This window comes from Bufo bufo, chromosome 3, assembly GCF_905171765.1.
Source record: "Bufo bufo chromosome 3, aBufBuf1.1, whole genome shotgun sequence".
Taxonomy (NCBI): domain Eukaryota; kingdom Metazoa; phylum Chordata; class Amphibia; order Anura; family Bufonidae; genus Bufo; species Bufo bufo.
The window spans coordinates 29,694,414-29,715,022 of record NC_053391.1 but is presented as its reverse complement, the minus strand read 5'-3'; the positions used below and the strand labels follow the sequence as shown (position 1 = coordinate 29,715,022).

General features: G+C 43.3%; 1 protein-coding gene across 1 annotated transcript; it reads left to right on the top strand.

The window, feature by feature from the left end:
* Positions 1–8,786: 8,786 nt before the first annotated feature.
* Positions 8,787–10,204, top strand: LOC120993596 (leucine-rich repeat flightless-interacting protein 2-like). Its single transcript, XM_040422071.1, is given in 2 exon segments — positions 8,787–9,096; positions 9,099–10,204. Coding segments are annotated over 2 exon segments (1,341 nt in total). The 3' UTR covers positions 10,130–10,204.
* The last annotated feature ends 10,405 nt before the right edge of the window (positions 10,205–20,609 follow it).

The window sequence follows — 20,609 nt, the reverse complement described above, 5'->3', positions numbered from 1 at the left end:
CAATATGGGCCAACATTTCTAAAGAATGCTATCAGCATCTTGTTGAATCAATGCCACGTAGAATTAAGGCAGTTCTGAAGGCAAAAGGGGGTCCAACACCGTATTAGTATGGGGGCACTAATAATTCTTTAGGTGAGTTTATGTCACATGTGATCAAGTACACTGCAAATTTTGTATTACAGTTCAGGTATGTTTTCTGACTTTCATGTGGTTACAGCAAATACCGGTACATCTGTCATGTCCACATTTATAGCTACCCTTGCGGGTAAGCCAAGTTGGTTTTGTTTTAGGAGTTTCTATGAATAAACTGGGACTGACCCTAATTCCTAAGGTTGGAGCTCGGCGTGCCACACACTTAATGGCGCTTGTTGTGACCGCGGCCCAATCCCTATCATAGCTAAGTACAGGAAGGTGTTTTTTCACTATTTGACAGATTTCTCTGAACTCTTCACTGTATCTGGTAGTAAATAAAATCGCTCCGGATAGATAAGCATCGCCTCCCTTTTTCTTATTGATTTTTTTTTTGAAAAAGTAGTGTTTTTCTATCCAGTGGCAGTGCCATATCCCTGCAACCTGACAACAAATGTGGGGGGATACGACCTATGCTCCAATCTTTTACTAACCTTAGTGGACTCCTGCAGATATGTTTCAGTATCAGTACAGTTACGTCGGGCACGTATCATTTCCCCTTTGGGAATGTTACGAATCACATGAGGAGGACGGCATGAAGTTGCCAACAGTGTTGTATTACCCGCTGTCTCTTTTCTGTAGGTAGAAGTACATACCTTTGATGCCACTATATCACCCCTTAGACATAAGTCCAAGAAATAAATAAATGATGCATCAAAGTGCAGATTAAAGGACAAAGTATCCAGACATTGGTTCAGATAAACAGAAAAGGATGGTATGGCCGCCACATCGCCTGACCATACAAACAACAGGTCATCGATGTAACGGCCATACCATTGTATATTCTCAAGAATACATCATTCACTCATTGTGATATCCGGAGCATTGTAGAAAAAGACATAAAAGCTGGAAAAATAAATCATCACAACATATAGAAAATATCTGATAAATATACTCAGGGTGATCTGCAGGTCATGACATGGGGGCAAAGGGCATAACAATAGAAAGTAGCAGTCATGCCTGGCCCCAGGTGACTGAGGGGGCCCCAATGGCCCCTAGGTGACATAAGAAGACATTAGTGATATAAATGGCATGTGGGGGTCTTGCTATAGAGTTTGAAATAGCTTTCAGAAGCTTTATGTTACATATGTGTTTAAAAGAGCATCAAATGGATAGATGGCACTGCTGCTCCCTCCAGAGGGAGTATTGCATCCAAACAGAAGGGATCACTGCTGACCCACAGGTAGAACAGAGCACTGCATCCAAAAATAATGGATCTTTCAAGTCTGATATGGCAGGAGAGCAGAGAGGAGGGAAGGAGGGCATCCTACCACTAGGAAGAGGGATGAGTGGTGACCCCTAACTCACCTGGCACTGCCACCTGGCTGCCCTGACGTCCCTAGACGGGCTGCTCACCCGTACGCCGATCATGTGCCTCCTCCCTGGCTTACACTGAAAGAAGCCCTAGGTAGTGAGTAGAGCGGCGGGAGCACTAGTCCTCACTACTGACACCTCGGGTAACAACAGAGAAAGGACAAACAACACAAACAATCCCCAGAGGGAGACAACAAACAGGAGACAACGACAGCACCAGTTCCACCAGCTCCACAGCAACTCCAACTCCACCAGAGGTCAGAATAGAAGATCTGGAAGGAAGGTCTATATCTGGCAACATGGGAAGCAGAAAGGGAGAATATATAGTAGCTGGGAAAGGCTGACAGAGAAGAGCTGAAAGGAAAAGCTACAGATTCCTAAATGGGACAAAAAGGATCGCAAACCTAAGCAGGAAAACCTGGACCGGAATCCACTCCCACAACAAGGTCATGGAGCGATCTCTTGAAACTGAGCGAGTAGCCACCCGCTGCGACCTTCTGACCCTAGGCACAACAGGGTCAGCGATAGATCGTGACACCCTCGCGACAGTGCCCCCCCTTTCTACGAGGGGCCACCGGACACTCAGGGCCAGGTCTTTCCGGATGAGAAACGTGGAAAGAACGAATTAACCTGCTGGGGTTTACTTCCGACACTGGCACCCACAGTCTTTCTTCCGGACCGTAACCCCTCCAATGCACCAGATATTGAAGGAAGCGACAGACAAAACAAGAACCAACAATTCTTGCCACCTAAAACTCCAAATTGCCATCGACAATAATTGGAGGGGGCGGTAGCGGTGATGGTTCTGGAGGTACAACTTACTTTTTGAGCAACGATTTATGAAATACATTATGAATTTTCAATGTTTGAGGTAGCTCCAGGCGAAATGCCACGGGGTTAATGATGGTGATTTTTTTTATATGGACCGATAAACCTAGGACCCAATTTCCAAGAGGGAACCTTTAACTTAATATTCATAGTCGACAACCACACATAGTCATTCACCCCTAGGTCTGGACCTGGCGAACATTTTCTATCAGCTATACGTTTATATCTGCCTCCCATATTTTTGAAATTGCTTTGAACCTTTCGCCATACTGAAGAAAGTGATGATGTAAACCGTTCTTCTTCAGGGATCCCAGAAGGCACTGAAAGTGCAAAATTGAGGATGAAAACCATATGCTCCAAAAAATGGTGACTTACCAGTTGATTCTTGACGGAGATTGTTTATAGCAAACTCTGCTAAAGGTACAGTAAGTAAGATAACTATTCCTTTTCAGACACAAAACACCTAAGGTAAGTCTCTAGGTTTTGGTTGGTGTGTCCCATCTGGCCGTTCGACTGTGGATGGAAGGCTGAAGAAGAGGACAAATGTAGCCCGAGACGAGAACAAAAAGCTCTCCAGAATTTAGAAATAAACTGGGTTCCACAGATTTTATTGTTCAATGCCTGAAATTTAGTGACCCTTGTGAGTATATTAAAAAGCATCTAAGAGATTAAGATTGGTGGAACCTCACTATGTGCGGCGCAATTTTGTTATCCACAGGAGGAACTCGTTTGTTAGAGATTGCCTGCTGGTGGAAGTCTGTGTCATAGCTACACGAAAAGAGCTGCTGTTTTTCCTTGATTTTGCACTCTGACACTTTGAAGTGTGCCCTGCTACCTTTGAATTTACAGAGACTTATTGTGAAAATTACCCATATCACACGGTTGGTCTGCGACGCCGAAGAAGTTTTGAATTCCCACAGTGGTGACTTTACTTTTACATCATTTGGTGTTTTATGATCACAAAGTTATCAAGTTGAAGTTTAAAACCTAAAAGCAAACATAAGGAAATTCAGACATGAAAAATTAGTTTCACCAGATGACAGATATCTGATCAGGGATGATCTAGCCTTTCTTCTGCCTGAGGAGAAAACTGAAATGTCTGTTAAATGTGGATGAACATTACATACAGCGCTGTAACACACACAGGAAAATACAGATCCATATTCCTTTTACATCCACGTCTCTTCTAAATCACATGTTCTTTTTTTTCTTCTTCTCCATTCGAACTGTAACAAGTCCCCTTTATAAGGAAACACTTTGGAGCCCCCAGTAGTTATAATGGCCCCTATAGTGGCCGCAGTACTTATAATGCCCCTGTACTAGCCCCAGTATTTATAAAGTCCTGATGCACTGCCCCTATAGTTATAATGACCACCCCTGTAGTGTACTGTAACGGACCGTTTCCGCAGACAAGGGGTTAAAATCCGTTTAGGCGATAAGCCCCTTTCTGAGAGACAGGCACAGCTACTGCAGGATACACCAAACTCCCGAACTGGATACAAAGTAGCACTCCAAACTGGAACCTCACGAATAGCTGCTAGCAGACGAACAGGGATCAGCTTACACTTCTGGCAATCGGTCTTCTAACAGCATACAGTGAATCCCCCCAATAACGAGACAAGGCTCCGTGTTGAGGGTCAAACAGTGGTCTGACTGTACTTCACGTGCAGCCTCTTTTATTCATAAACCACCAACATAGTACTGCCCACAGGGGTTTGAAATGCAACCAATCAGTAATTTACAACACATACAATGTAAGTACAGCCCATCTGGTGTACACGCCCCTAGGGGACCAGAATGAAGACTGTGACATAGGACAGATAAACAGCACTTAGGACACACAGACACAACACATCCCCACAATGCATCATGGTTTCCTCCTCTCTGCCCTCGAGACACCCGAGGCATAATCCAATTTTCTCTCAAGACAAAGAGAAGTCACCAATACACATGTGCAGACAATAGGACAGACATCACCCTTTAAACACACAATGGGACAATGGCACAATAGAAACACACCCAGCATTTTCCTCCCAAGCTGACAAGTTACACTTATTATAAATTGTTACAACTTTGTGAGTTTACATTGGCCATACCTATAACTTACATTAATTTAAACAGTATAACTTTGGGACAAACCTATCCAAAATTCACTTGAATAGGTTCAGGGGTTTAAAAGTTAGTATATGGCCCATAATCCAGGGGCAAGAGGCCAGCAGCCAGTCCTCTCCAAAACCCAGTGGCGAGGTTGGTTTCGCCACATGTACCCTGTATAATAATGCTCCATATAGTGCCAGTACTTATAATGCACCCCCTGTAGTGCCCATGTGTATAGCACCCCCTGTAGTGCTCCAGCTTATATTATATTGTCCCCTGTAGAGCATCCTCTATTACAGTTCCTTGTATATTATAATGCAGAGCCAGTGCAGAGGATGGGAGTGGTAGTGGTTCTGATGAGATGTTGTGTCACAGTGTACTCTCTCAGGCCATCGCTCCCTTGCATTAGGGGCAGTGAAAAGAGGATGTGAAAGGATTAGGCAAGTATAGAAGAACAATCAAGGTTTTTCTTGAGTGTAAAGGATCAATGACAATGACAGTACATCCAGCTGTGGTCTTTACAAGGTGCAATGTTTCTATCCCCAGATGATGAGGTATGGTGGCAGGCAAGATGACAGACAATAGCACTGTGGAGTAGTCCTACTCTATCTCTTGATTTCCCTTCAATAACAGCAATAAGCTGGCACTTGTAGCTATAGGTGTCCAATTATGAAATACAGGCTTTTAAATGTGTCTGTCCTGAACTGTGGTGATGGGTGGGTGTCTTAACTTGTTATCCCTTCACCTGCAGCAGAATCTGTATAACTGTAGTTATAGATAATCACTCTGCTAATGTTGTACGCTGTAGATTGCAGATCTTCTGGTGGCCTGGGACTCTCCAGTCTCCCTTGAGTAGTGGTATAGTATAGTATAATGCCCTCATTAATGCCCCTTGTAGAATAATGACCCCCTGTAGTGCTAGCATGTAGAATGCTCTCACCTCCCCCTTGTATAAGGCACTCCTGCAGCAGTAGTATATATAATGCTCTTCCCCGGTAGTATAATGTCCCTGTATATATAATGCTCTCCCCATAGTATAATGCCCCATATATAAAATTCTCACCCCGTAATATAATACCCTCATACATATATATATATACACTCACCTAAAGAATTATTAGGAACACCATACTAATACGGTGTTGGACCCCCTTTTGCCTTCAGAACTGCCTTAATTCTACGTGGCATTGATTCAACAAGGTGCTGATAGCATTCTTTAGAGATGTTGGCCCATATTGATAGGATAGCATCTTGCAGTTGGTGGAGATTTGAGGGATGCACATCCAGGGCACGAAGCTCCCGTTCCACCACATCCCAAAGATGCTCTATTGGGTTGAGATCTGGTGACTGTGGGGGCCATTTTAGTACAGTGAACTCATTGTCATGTTCAAGAAACCAATTTGAAATGATTCGAGCTTTGTGACATGGTGCATTATCCTGCTGGAAGTAGCCATCAGAGGATGGATACATGTTCTCATTCTGTTTACGCCAAATTCGGACTCTACCATTTGAATGTCTCAACAGAAATCGAGACTCATCAGTCCAGGCAACATTTTTCCAGTCTTCAACAGTCCAATTTTGGTCAGCTTGTGCAAATTGTAGCCTCTTTTTCCTATTTGTAGTGGAGATGAGTGGTACCTGGTGGGGTCTTCTGCTGTTGTAGCCCATCCACCTGAAGGTTGTGCGTGTTGTGGCTTCACAAATGCTTTGCTACATACCTCGGTTGTAACGAGTGGTTATTTCAGTCAACGTTGCTCTTCTATCAGCTTGAATCAGTCGGCCCATTCTCCTCTGACCTCTAGCATCCACAAGGCATTTTTGCCCACAGGACTGCCACATGCTGGATGTTTTTCCCTTTTCACACCATTCTTTGTAAACCCTAGAAATGGTTGTGCGTGAAAATCCCAGTAACTGAGCAGATTGTGAAATACTCAGACCGGCCCGTCTGGCACCAACAACCATGCCACGCTCAAAATTGCTTAAATCACCTTTCTTTCCCATTCTGACATTCGAGTTTGGAGTTCAGGAGATTGTCTTGACCAGGACCACCCCCCTAAATGCATTGAAGCAACTGCCATGTGATTGGATGACTAGATAATTGCATTAATGAGAAATAGAACAGGTGTTCCTAATAATTCTTTAGGTGAGTGTGTGTATATATATATATATATATATATAATGCCCTCCCCGTAGTATAATTTCCCAGTATATATAATATAGTATAATTGGCGTTGACTAATATTATATATATATTTTTTAATATTTTCTCCTTACCTTTTTTGAATTAGGTGAGCAGCCTATTATGGTCATTTTTGCAATCTGTAACACCCCAGAGTGGTGTTACCACTTCTGTACCTTGCTACTGTCTTTATTGGTTTAACCTCATGTCATCTTATGCATTTATTCCAGGTCCTCCACACTGTGCATTATTTTTTTGTTATGCAACTGTTATATTCACATGTAATGTGCCTGGTTCATCAGCAGGTGCCAGCAAACATGGAAGAGCTATACTTAGATAGAATGGAACTTTCCATTTCATTCTCACCCCCTCTGGAGAGGAGTGGGCAAGTCCCACTTTTTGCAGGAAGGGTAAGGACCAGTTCTAGTTAGTCTAGCTTACCCCCTGCTTAGGGAAGGTGTGCAGGGCACATCTCTGCTGGACGTGCCCATGCCAGCCAGAGCACCTTATGCTCTGCTGGCCATGGAGACCAAAGCTTAGAGCCTCAGGAGCCAGGAGGACAGTTCCCTGGCCTAATCTAGAGACAGACCAGAAAGAGAGAAGTGAAGCATACAGAAGAAGCTGAGTTATTCAGCCAGACTGTCAGTACAGCAGAGTCAGAGAGCAACAGATATACAGAGTGGAGTTTGCCTGGCAGTTTCATTCTAAAGCCTTCTGGAACCAAGACAAAGCCTGTAAACCGTTTTGGAGAACGTTTATGCAAAGTAAAGCTGCCATTGAACTTCATCTCAAGGTCTGGACTCAAGTTATTCTATTATCCCTCAATTATTCCCCCCGTTTATTGCTTTGGAGACAAAGCCTGGGGTCCAACGGTATCCAGGTAGGAAGACCGTGACACACATAAAGAGACATTTTAGGTCGCAACATACCACTCAGCATTTCCTACACCTGGGACGTGTTATATAGAGGGCCCTAGGGGGAGGTGCCCGTTACAATTTTGGCGTCACAAAACAGGATCTACTTTTGAGCCTGGAAGGCCCTCTCTATCTTTAAAACCCCCTACAAGAAACTTTATTGTATTTACTTACTGCTAGGGACTGTGAATCTGCATCAGTTGCAGCACTGTGGCAAAACAGTGGTTAATTGGCCATCTTGGATTTGGAAATCGTGTGTTGAGAGGAAGACATCCACCCAGCAGAGGGGAGGGGACCAAAGAGCCCGGCTCCATAAAAGAATCATCCTTGCAGCAGAAGAAACTAAAGTGCTCAGTACAAGTTCCCAGGAGGACAAAGAAATCAACTGCACCCCTACAGGAAGTGGAAGCGGCAGCCATCTTGAAAAAGGGAAAATACAGTTCCAGCTTCACTGGATCCTAAGAAGCAATGTCCAGAAGTCTGAGTGAGTACTGCTGGGGAAAATAACCTTGCTAAAGACTGTTAGGGGCTATAATTTGCCTGCCAGAGCATAATACTCCCCAAAATTGAGCAGTTGCAGCGACTCTTAAAGGAGCCACGCACCAATTCTGCCACTGTTGCCTATAGCAACGCACACTTAAATTGCAATCTAGCTTACATTGACCTCTCTAGTCTGGTACAGAGTATCAAAATCCATTTCTTAAAGTGAAGATAGCACCTACCGGGACCACAGTGATCCATCAGCAACATCTGCAGCCACCTGCATCATGTCTCTTACTATGCCATACCATTTTGGGGCCCCTTGGCTCCCATGTTATTCAGGGAAAGCCCACCAAGAATATCTGCAGTATGTCAGTGATCTACTCAAAGAGGCAGGAGCACCCTCTAATGTCATTCAGCAGTAGTTATAGGCGAACATCGGCTGGGACGATCAAATGTTTGCGAACCGCAAGTTTGCGGCGGGCCCCATTCACTTTAACGGCAGGCGAACCTGAAAAACCTTCAGCTCATATTTTCAGCCACCAAATACTTAGTAGAAGTATACAAATAGTCCCACAACATGGACAGTGACATTCTAGAGGGGGATCAATGACAAAAATTCCAACAAAAAATAGGTATCTTAATCAGGGGACATTTTTATGCGTCTAAAAAGGGAAATTCTCAGAAATGTGCCCTGTTGGAGCATAGAATTTTTTTATTTTAGGCCACGGGAGTACGGGCCTTAAAAATTAGGCATTCACTTCCTGTTAGTGACTTGAGCCCACATGTGCAGCCTGGAAGAGAACTGTCATCCAAGTCATTCCTTGTACAACTCTTATGTAAGCAAGAACAAATCCTCTGTATCCAGTAAAGACTTACTGTCCTCTTCTCTGTACAGTGACCCTATTGCCGTTTCCAGGATTTCCAGGACCTCCCTCTATGAAGATGGTGTTACTAACTCGTACACTTCCAGAACTCAGCCGTCTGAGTGTAGCTACCGTTCTTCTAGAGCCAGCTCGACAAGAAGCAGTCCTGTGTCTACAGACAATGAGGGATCCGTGTCCTCTTATAGTGCTGGACGGGGACACAGGTATAGCGTGAGAAAAGTGACAAGCATTACTCTGACGGTTATTCCAGGCCATCGTCTCGTAATGCAACCACTGGACTTCCGGGAACGTTTACACCACTGAGCGGGTCGTCTTCTCGAAGAGGCAGTGGAAATGCAAGTAGTTTAATAGATCCAGATGCTTCTCTAAGTGAACTACGGGACTCTTTAGCAGAAGTGGAAGAGAAATATAAGAAAGCTATGGTATCGAATGCCCAGCTTGATAATGAAAAAGGCAATCTTGTGTATCAAGTGGACACATTGAAGGATGTCATTGAGGAAATGGAGGAACAGATGGCAGAGTATCATAGAGAAAATGAAGACAAGTCAAAGGAATTGGAAAGACAGAAACATGCGTGCAGCGTTCTCCAACACAAGTTAGATGAACTGAAGGAAGGGATTTGCCAAAGAGATGAATTTATAGAGAAACACGGTTTAGTTATTATTCCAGATGGTACTCCTAATGGTGATATCAACCACGAGCCAGTTGTTGGGCAAATAACTGTTGTATCCCAAGAAGCTGCACAAGTTTTGGAATCGGCTGGAGAAGGTCCACTTGATGTAAGGCTGCGGAAGCTGGCGGATGAGAAGGATGAGCTTGTATCACAGATAAGGAAATTAAAGCTGCAGCTTGATGAAGAGCGTCATAAGAATGTTAGAAATGATACCTCGACAGACTCCGCAGGACTGGAAAATGGTTCCGATCTACAGCTGATTGAAATGCAGAGAGATGCCAATAGACAAATTAGTGAATTCAAGTTCAAACTTTCAAAATCGGAACAAGATATAACTACTCTAGAACAGAACGTTCTTCGGCTTGAAGGACAAGTGTTGAGATATAAATCTGCAGCAGAAAATGCAGAAAAGGTAGAAGATGAACTTAAAGCAGAAAAGAGAAGATTTGAGAGAGAGCTTTGGACTACTCAGGACAAAATGGAAGAGATGGAGATGACAAATAGCCACTTAGTGAAAAGGTTAGAGAAGATGAAGGCCAACCGGAACACACTTCTGTCTCAGCAGTAAAGAGGATGCCACACGACAACGTAATGCACTGCTCCACAAAACAATGCGCCTTCACTTGGTCTCCTACTATAGACATTCTTCTTCGCACTTGTGTTGTCTTCACTATTGCATAGTCTGTTCATTTGTGTGCCTTCAGCACCATCTAGTGACCTTTATCTGTAAGTGCATCTTTTGCCTTGTTAAGTTATGCATATTCATTAGGTCACCTGACTTCCTGCTCACAGTGCTTTCTGGGAAAGAGACAGGCTCCTGCTTCCTTTTCTCTTCACCTCATGGAAGGAGCAGCTACTCATTGTGTGTCTCTTGCTAAAGCATCGTCGGTAAGGGATTATTTCATGTTTTTGTATTAGTTTTGTGTACACTGTACTGTATACTCAGTTCTTGTATGTTCATTTTCCTATAGTTTACCTTATCTACTGCCGGTTAATAAAAACCACAGACTACAGAAACAAGTCTCATCTTATTAACTAGTAGAATGGTGATATCTGCCTGTTGAACTGCATATAGACCCCGGGGGTACATGTTGTGAGAACAGGACAGTAAACGACGACTTCTAGAGAGAGAGACGCACCTGACTACACAGAAGTTTGTTACGGTCCACGCAATATCTGCAAACGGACACCACAGCGACTTCTATACAGTCCAGTGCTGCAAGAGGATAGCCGCTTCAAGCAATGTAGACACATTTGATTGCATACTGTGACCGCTCTCTAAGTGCAGCGACCGGCATTCCACAGCTCAGTAGTCTACACGCAGTTAAGTGTCTTCACCAACACCATGTCGCGTAGCACAGTATCAAGCTACAAGACAAGATCAAGGAAGGATGGTTCCACTAAGTCGTCTTCCGTTAGCAATGCGGCTACCATTGCCCGCGCAAAAGCAGAAGCCGCGAAGGTCAAAGCAGCCTTTGCCAAACAAGAAATGAAGATGAAAGAAGAAAAGGCACAGCTGGAAATGAAGATGAAAGAAGAAAAGGCACAGCTAGAGGCTTCAATAGACATGCAAAAGGTCCTCTTAGATGCGAAGCTAGAGAAACTCGCCGTAGAGAAAGAAACGGCAGCCGCCATAGCTGAAGCAGAGTTCTTGGAAGCAATGGAATACAAGAAAACCGGAAGTCACCGCAGTGTGCTTAGCCAAGAACTCGGCCAGCAAGATCCTGTACAACGCACTTCAGAGTACGTCCATCAACACTCTAGATCAAACAGCAATGCTGATCCATTCCCAGGAACCGAAGACGTCACCTATGCCACAGAAGAATCATACCGTCCAAAAGAAAGAGTCACGCTCGGAACCCAGTCTTACAAACAAGAGAGCCCAGAGCCACGTGACAAAACTCCAGCTAACTTCCCTGCACACCAAGGAAGCCAGCTTCCAGTCCAGCCTGCAGAACCACCTTATCCCACAAGACGGCATGATATGGGCTGGCCTAAGTCAGAGACTCCATACAGGTATGATCGCCCACCACACTCTCACTGTGACTTTCCACCTCCAACCAACCTTGGTAGTAACCATAGCACAATAGACTTTGCCAGGTTCTTTACTAAACGTGAGCTAGTTACAAAGGGACTGGCGAAGTTCAGTGATCGCCCTGAAAACTATAGAGCATGGCGGGCCTCCTTTTATAACATTACAAAAGACTTGGGTCTGTCACACAGTGAGGAGATAGACTTCCTTGTAGATCGGCTTGGAAAAGACTCTGTAGAACATGCCAAGAGAATCAGGGATATTAATATAAACTACCCAGAGATTGGCCTAAAAATGATCTGGGATAGACTTGATGAATGTTATGGTTCTGCAGAGGTCATAGAGGACGCGTTGTTTAAAAGAATTGACGAATTCCCTAAAATATCTAGCAAAGGGTTCCAGAAACTTAAGGATTTAAGTGACCTACTCATGGAATTACAGGTTGCCAAAGCTGAAGGGGATTTACCGGGGCTTGCTTTCCTCGACACTGCCAGAGGTGTCAAGCCTATTGTATTAAAGCTTCCCCACAACCTGCAGGAGAAATGGGTCTCCCACGGGTCAAGGTACAAACATATCCACAATGTGCCATTCCCTCCCTTCAGTGTGTTTGTTGACTTTGTAAGACTAGAGGCCAATATTCGTAATGACCCTAGCTTTGATCTATCACAGTCTTGTGCCACTCCCTATGACCACAGACCACACAAAGGATCAGTGGCAGTGCACAAAACTAACATTTCACCTGCAGATTCTTACAGGCATTACAGCTCCGCCAGCCACGAAACAGTCAAAGATCCTGGTAAGCAGTGCCCTCTACACAAGAAGCCACACCCTCTTCTGAAGTGCAGATCCTTTAGAGAAATGTCCATAGGAGATCGCAAAGCCTTCCTCAAGGAGAACCGCATCTGCTACAAGTGCTGCTCATCAACATCACATATTGCCAAAGACTGTCAGGTTAGTGTAAAATGCACTGAATGCAACAACTCAGATCACAACACGGCCTTACATCCTGGGCCTTTCCCATGGACCTCATCACAGAGTAACAGTGCCAGAGAGCATGGCGGGGAGGAAAGTAACTCTGAAGCTAACCCACCAGCAGTTACTTCACAATGCACTGAAGTCTGTAAAGGACTCATAGGCGGCAGGTCCTGCTCAAAAATCTGCCTAACAAAAGTATACCCAAAGGGCTGCAGAGACAAAGCCATCAATGTGTACGCTATCCTAGATGACCAAAGTAATGCGTCCCTAGCCAAATCTACTTTCTTTGACATTTTCAACATCAAAGGGCCTAACACTCCTTATTCTCTAAAGACTTGTGCGGGTACTGTAGAAACAGCGGGGAGGAGAGCTAGTGGCTACCTAATTGAATCCATAGATGGTAAAACGTGTCTTTCCTTACCAACTATTACTGAATGTAACCAAATCCCTGATAATAGACACGAGATCCCTACACCAGAGGTAGCCATACATCACCCCCATTTACAGCGTATAGCCCATCTCTTACCAAAACTCGATCCTAACGCTCAGATAATCCTACTCCTAGGGAGAGATATCTTACAAGTTCATAAAACTAGAGAACAGATTAATGGCCCACATCATGCTCCTTATGCCCAAAGGCATGACCTAGGATGGGTCATAGTAGGAGATGTCTGCTTAGGAAGCATACACAAACCAACCTCCATTAATAGCATGCTCACAAGCACATTAGATAATGGACGTCCCTCTATTTTCCAACCATGTAAAAACAACTTCCTCATAAAGGAACTGCCACATAGTACTCAACTACCTTGTTCTTTCATAGACTCTGTAGACCACGACATAGCTTGTGACAGTGACGAAGACCACTTAGGTTGCTCAGTGTTCCAAAGGACCAAGGAGGACAATCAGGTAGCAATGTCCCACGAAGACAGATTGTTTTTAGAAACCATGCAAAAGGAAATCACTAAGGATGAAACAAATAGTTGGGTCGCACCCCTTCCCTTCAGGCCTCAAAGACAACGTTTGCCTAACAACAGAGAGCAAGTCTACAGACGTTTTGTTTCTCTAAGACGTAGCTTCCACAAGAAGCCAGAAATGAAAGATCACTTCTTTACTTTCATGAGGAAAATATTTGAGAATGGTCATGCTGAGGTAGCTCCCACCCTTAAAAACTCAGAAGAATGTTGGTATTTACCCATATTCGGGGTTTACCACCCAAAGAAACCAGGTCAAATTAGAGTAGTGTTTGACTCTAGTGCTAAATATGAAGGCGTCTCCCTAAACGACGTCCTGCTCTCAGGTCCAGATCTTAACAACAAGCTCCTAGGAGTACTGCTTCGTTTTCGTAAAGACTCTGTTGCCTTCATGGCGGACATTCAGCAGATGTTTCATTGCTTTCTCGTTAAAGAGGAACACAGAAACTTCTTAAGATTTCTTTGGTTTATTGATAATGACCCCACAAAAGATATTGCGGAGTACCGCATGCGGGTACATATCTTTGGTAACAGCCCCTCTCCTGCAGTTGCAACTTATGGTCTCAGACACTCTGCTCAGGAAGGCGAACTAGAATATGGGTCAGACGTCAGACAATTCGTAGAAAGAGACTTTTATGTAGATGACTGTCTAAAATCACTACCAACTGTTGATTGCGCAGTAAGTCTCCTTAAGAGAGCTCAAGAAATGCTCGCATGCTCAAACCTGAGACTCCACAAAATAGCCTCCAATAGTAAGCAGCTGATAGAAGCATTTCCCTCTCAAGACCACTCAAACGACCTACAGAGCTTAGACTTAGGGACTGACTCCCTTCCTACACAACGTAGCCTTGGTCTCCTCTGGGATCTAAAATCAGACACGTTTACCTTCCAAGTCAGCCAGGAAGAGAAGCCCTTTACCCGTAGAGGTGTCCTGTCTGCCATAAACAGTCTTTATGATCCCTTGGGATTCACGGCCCCCGTTACAATCCAGGGCAAATCACTACTTAGAGACTTAACTCAGGAGACATTGGATTGGGATCACCCACTTTCCCCTGAAAAAAGAAACATATGGATAGAGTGGAGAAACTCCCTAAAGACTTTATCTAACCTGCATGTTCCACGTTCTTACGCTCCTGTGCCATCCACAGAAGTAAAAACACAAAGACTTTACGTATTCTCTGACGCGTCCGTCAAAGCAATTGCCGCTGTAGCTTATCTTAAAACTATAGACAACAAAGGTCAGTGCCACACAGGGTTTGTCATGGGCAAAGCAAAACTCGCACCACTTCTCGAACATACGATACCCAGGTTAGAACTCTGTGCCGCTGTACTAGCCGTTGAACTAGCTGAATTAATTACATCAGAGATAAACTTAGAGATTCGAGACACCGAGTTTTATACAGACAGTAAAGTGGTCCTGGGCTACATTTACAACCAAACTAGGCGTTTCTATGTCTACGTTAACAACCGAGTGTTAAGAATCAGGAGGTCCACTTTCCCAAAGCAATGGCACTTTGTACCTACTGACCATAACCCAGCAGACTTAGCAACCAGGTCAGTTGCTGCCAGTCACCTAAAGGACACAGTTTGGTTCAGGGGTCCTGCTTTTCTATACAACTCAGAACATTCTTCTGCCTGTGACTCATATGAGTTGTTAGATGCAGATTCTGACAAAGAAATCCGCCCTCAGGTATCTGTGCTACTTACTGAAAGTTCGTACAATCAGCTCGGTAGCCACCGTTTCATCAGGTTTTCCACCTGGAAGTCACTCGTGCGAGCTATCACCTGCTTAGCACATGTAGCCCGTTCCTTCAAGCATGCCCCATTTGTTATGGAATGTAACTGCAAAGGTTGGCACCATTGTAAGAATGGATACTCAGTAAGTGAGCTAGAACAATCAAAAAATCAAATTATTTGTTCCATGCAACAAGAGACATTCGCCAAGGAACTCTACTGCATCAACAACAAAAAACCTGTGTCAAAAGACAGTGTGTTAGTGAAGCTCGATCCAGTCCTTGACGAGAATGGTCTGCTAAGAGTGGGAGGGCGACTTAAAGAGGCCAAATTAGGGTTTAATGAGAAACATCCTATCATAATACCTGGTCATCATCATGTAGCTTACTTGCTTGTTGAGCACTACCACAGTAAGATAAAACACCAGGGCCGACTATTCACCGAAGGAGCATTACGAGCTGCTGGGCTGTGGGTCGTTGGTGCAAAAAGGTGTATTAACAAATGTATATTCAAATGTATCACTTGCCGCAAGCTACGCGGGGGTTTACAAACGCAAAAAATGGCCAATCTCCCATCCGACAGGGTTAGCATGGACCCTCCATTTACTAATGTGGGCCTTGACGTGTTTGGTCCCTGGTCCGTTATCACACGCCAAACAAGAAGTTGCCACGCTAGCTCCAAGCGATGGGCAGTTATTTTCAGTTGTATGTCAATTCGAGCCGTCCACATTGAAGTTATTGAGTCTATGGACACTTCTAGCTTCATAAATGCCCTCAGGCGCTTTATAGCAATCAGAGGTCCTGTAAAACAAATCCGCTCTGACAGAGGCACAAACTTTGTTGGAGCTGCTAATGAGCTAAAGATTCTTTCCAACTTGGATAATAACAGTGTAAAAAGATTCCTTAGTGAGCAAGGATGCACTTGGATTTTCAATTTCCCTCATTCTTCTCACATGGGAGGAGCCTGGGAAAGAATGATTGGTATAGCCCGCAGAATCTTGAACTCTATCTTCCTACAAGTGGGCAATGCTAGACTCTCTCATGAATGCCTTACAACCTTTATGGCCGAAGTCTCAGCCATTATCAATGCCAGACCCTTGGCTCCAATATCAAATGACCCAGAAGATCCAATACTGCTTACACCTGCCTCTCTACTTACCCAAAAGACTGGAATAGTGAGCGCCCCTTCTGGAGAGTTCGGCACCAAAGATCTCTACAAACGCCAATGGAGACAAGTGCAAGGCCTTGCCGACACTTTCTGGAATAGGTGGAAGAAGCAATATCTTCCCACCTTACAGACAAGAACCAAATGGCACGCAGTTAAGCCCAACCTAAAACCTGATGACATTGTTCTTGTTAAAGACTCTCAGGCTCAAAGAAATCATTGGCCTTTGGGCCTCATTACTAAAGTGTTTCCAAGTGAAGACGGACATGTCCGTAAAGTTGAGGTCAAGATTTTCAAACAAAATGAGACCAAACTGTTTATCAGACCTACTTCCGAACTAATCCTACTGTTATCTGTTGAGGACTCTAATAGTGACATCGGCTGATGTCAAGCGGGGGAGTGTGCTGTCTTCACTATTGCATAGTCTGTTCATTTGTGTGCCTTCAGCACCATCTAGTGACCTTTATCTGTAAGTGCATCTTTTGCCTTGTTAAGTTATGCATATTCATTAGGTCACCTGACTTCCTGCTCACAGTGCTTTCTGGGAAAGAGACAGGCTCCTGCTTCCTTTTCTCTTCACCTCATGGAAGGAGCAGCTACTCATTGTGTGTCTCTTGCTAAAGCATCGTCGGTAAGGGATTATTTCATGTTTTTGTATTAGTTTTGTGTACACTGTACTGTATACTCAGTTCTTGTATGTTCATTTTCCTATAGTTTACCTTATCTACTGCTGGTTAATAAAAACCACAGACTACAGAAACAAGTCTCATCTTATTAACTAGTAGAATGGTGATATCTGCCTGTTGAACTGCATATAGACCCCGGGGGTACATGTTGTGAGAACAGGACAGCACTCTTGGTGCATATTCAGGCTGAGCCTGCCGGATTCTTGACAGCAGAGTGACTTGTCAATCTTTAATTTATGAGAGGAGTGAAAAACTAGTATTAACCCATTAATACGCCTTTATGATTTCTGCTTTTCAGCTCGCTTATTTGGGTAGATTTCTGATTTGAGGCGCAACACGCTGGATTCCTGGTTTTTCAAATTATTTTCCCTCACATTGTTATAATCAACTTTACTCACACTCATTTCTTTTTGTGGTTTGCTACTTACCTCTGCTGGTGAACTGAAACTACTGCATGAAGAGGAATATCTGCCATGAATAATGCCTATTCAATACTGTACTGATGCTGAACAGATTGCGCCAGACCCCTTCCCTGCATAAAGTAGTCATGGATTCACGGACATGCATTATACTTGCCAAACGTGTATATCAAAGAGGAAATCTCACATGGAGAGCCTTCTGCTGAGCAAGTGCCCAGACCAGTTATTACGTGTCTTATGTTGTCACATACCTAGAGATCAGCAGGGAAGGGGTTAAAAATGCCAAGTGCCTTCCTCACTGTAATTTCAGCTAATTGCTGTTCAAAGCTATCCACTCGTTCTTGGGAACCTTACAGTTTGGGGAGGGGAAATGTGCATTCATTAAACTTTATACATTTTGAACAAAAAAAACTTTTTGTAATTTTTTTTAAAATTTGTATACAAATTGTATAACACCAGACAGGGACTGTATATTCTTTTATTGCATGGGTGATGGCATAACTGGTAATAGTATTTTAATGAGATGATTTGGCTAACATTACAAATCGGACCCATTTAGTATGTCAGATGGATTTTGATGTACAATGTAAAATTTATAATCTGTTGCTCGAGTGAAGCTAATAGACTAAGCAAATTACCAGGGGACCTATTAAATGGAGACTTTAACCACCTCAGCCCCCAGTGCTTAAACACCCTGAAAGACCAGGCCACTTTTTACACTTCTGACCTACACTACTTTCACCGTTTATTGCTCGGTCATGCAACTTACCACCCAAATGAATTTTACCTCCTTTTCTTCTCACTAATAGAGCTTTCATTTGGTGGTATTTCATTGCTGCTGACATTTTTACTTTTTTTGTTATTAATCGAAATTTAACGATTTTTTTGCAAAAAAATGACATTTTTCACTTTCAGTTGTAAAATTTTGCAAAAAAAACGAGATCCATATATAAATTTTGCTCTAAATTTATTGTTCTACATGTCTTTGATAAAAAAAAAAATGTTTGGGTAAAAAAAAAAATGGTTTGGGTAAAAGTTATAGCGTTTACAAACTATGGTACAAAAATGTGAATTTCCGCTTTTTGAAGCAGCTCTGACTTTCTGAGCACCTGTCATGTTTCCTGAGGTTCTACAATGCCCAGACAGTACAAACACCCCACAAATGACCCCATTTCGGAAAGTACACAACCTAAGGTATTCGCTGATGGGCATAGTGAGTTCATAGAACTTTTTATTTTTTGTCACAAGTTAGCGGAAAATAATGATTTTTTTTTTTTTTTTTCTTACAAAGTCTCATATTCCACTAACTTGTGACAAAAAATAAAAAGTTCTATGAACTCACTATGCCCATCACGAAATACCTTGGGGTCTCTTCTTTCCAAAATGGGGTCACTTGTGGGGTAGTTATAATGCCCTGGCATTCTAGGGGCCCAAATGTGTGGTAAGGAGTTTGAAATCAAATTCTGTAAAAAATGACCTGTGAAATCCGAAAGGTGCTCTTTGGAATATGGGCCCCTTTGCCCACCTAGGCTGCAAAAAAGTGTCACACATCTGGTATCTCTGTATTCAGGAGAAGTTGAGGAATGTGTTTTGGGGTGTCTTTTTACATATACCCATGCTGGGTGAGAGAAATATCTTGGCAAAAGACAACTTTGTATAAAAGAATGGGAAAAGTTGTCTTTTGCCAAGATATTTATCTCACCCAGCATGGGTATATGTAAAAAGACACCCCAAAACACATTCCTCAACTTCTCCTGAATACAGAGATACCAGATGTGTGACACTTTTTTGCAGCCTAGGTGGGCAAAGGGGCCCATATTCCAAAGAGCACCTTTCGGATTTCACTGGTCATTTTTTACAGAATTTGATTTCAAACTCCTTACCACACATTTGGGCCCCTAATATGCCAGGGCAGTATAACTACCCCACAAGTGACCCCATTTTGGAAAGAAGACACCCCAAGGTATTCGCTGATGGGCATAGTGAGTTCATGGAAGTTTTTATTTTTTGTCACAAGTTAGTGGAATATGAGACTTTGTAAGAAAAAAAAAAAAAAAAATCATCATTTTCCACTAACTTGTGACAAAAAATAAAAAAATTCTAGGAACTCTCCATGCCCCTCACGGAATACCTTGGGGTGTCTTCTTTCCAAAATGGGGTCACTTGTGGGGTAGTTATACTGCCCTGGCATTTTCCAGGGGCCCTAATGTGTGATAAGGAGTTAAATGACCTGTGAAATCCGAAAGGTGCTCTTTGGAATGTGGGCCCCTTTGCCCACCTAGGCTGCAAAAAAGTGCCACACATGTGGTATCTCCGTACTCGGGAGAAGTTGGGGAATGTGTTTTGGGGTGTCATTTTACATATACCCATGCTGGGTGAGATAAATATCTTGGTCAAATGCCAACTTTGTATAAAAAAATGGGAAAAGTTGTCTTTTGCCAAGATATTTATCTCACCCAGCATGGGTATATGTAAAATGACACCCCAAAACACATTCCCCAACTTCTCCTGAGTACGGCGATACCAGATGTGTGACACTTTTTTGCAGCCTAAATGCGCAAAGGGGCCCACATTCCTTTTATGAGGGCATTTTTAGACATTTGGATCCCAGACTTCTTTTCACGCTTTAGGGCCCCTAGAATGCCAGGGCAGTATAAATACCCCACATGTGACCACATTTTGGAAAGAAGACACCCCAAGGTATTCAATGAGAGGCATGGCGAGTTCATAGAATTTTTTTTTTTTTGGCACAAGTTACCGGAAATTGATTTTATTTATTTTTTTCTCACAAAGTCTCCCTTTCCGCTAACTTGGGACAAAAATTTCAATCTTTCATGGACTCAATATGCCCCTCACGGAATACCTGGGGGTGTCTTCTTTCCGAAATGGGGTCACATGTGGGGTATTTATACTGCCCTGGCATTCTAGGGGCCCTAAAGCGTGAGAAGAAGTCTGGAATATAAATGTCTAAAAATTTTTACGCATTTGGATTCCGTGAGGGGTATGGTGAGTTCATGTGAGATTTAATTTTTTGACGCAAGTTAGTGGAATATGAGACTTTGTA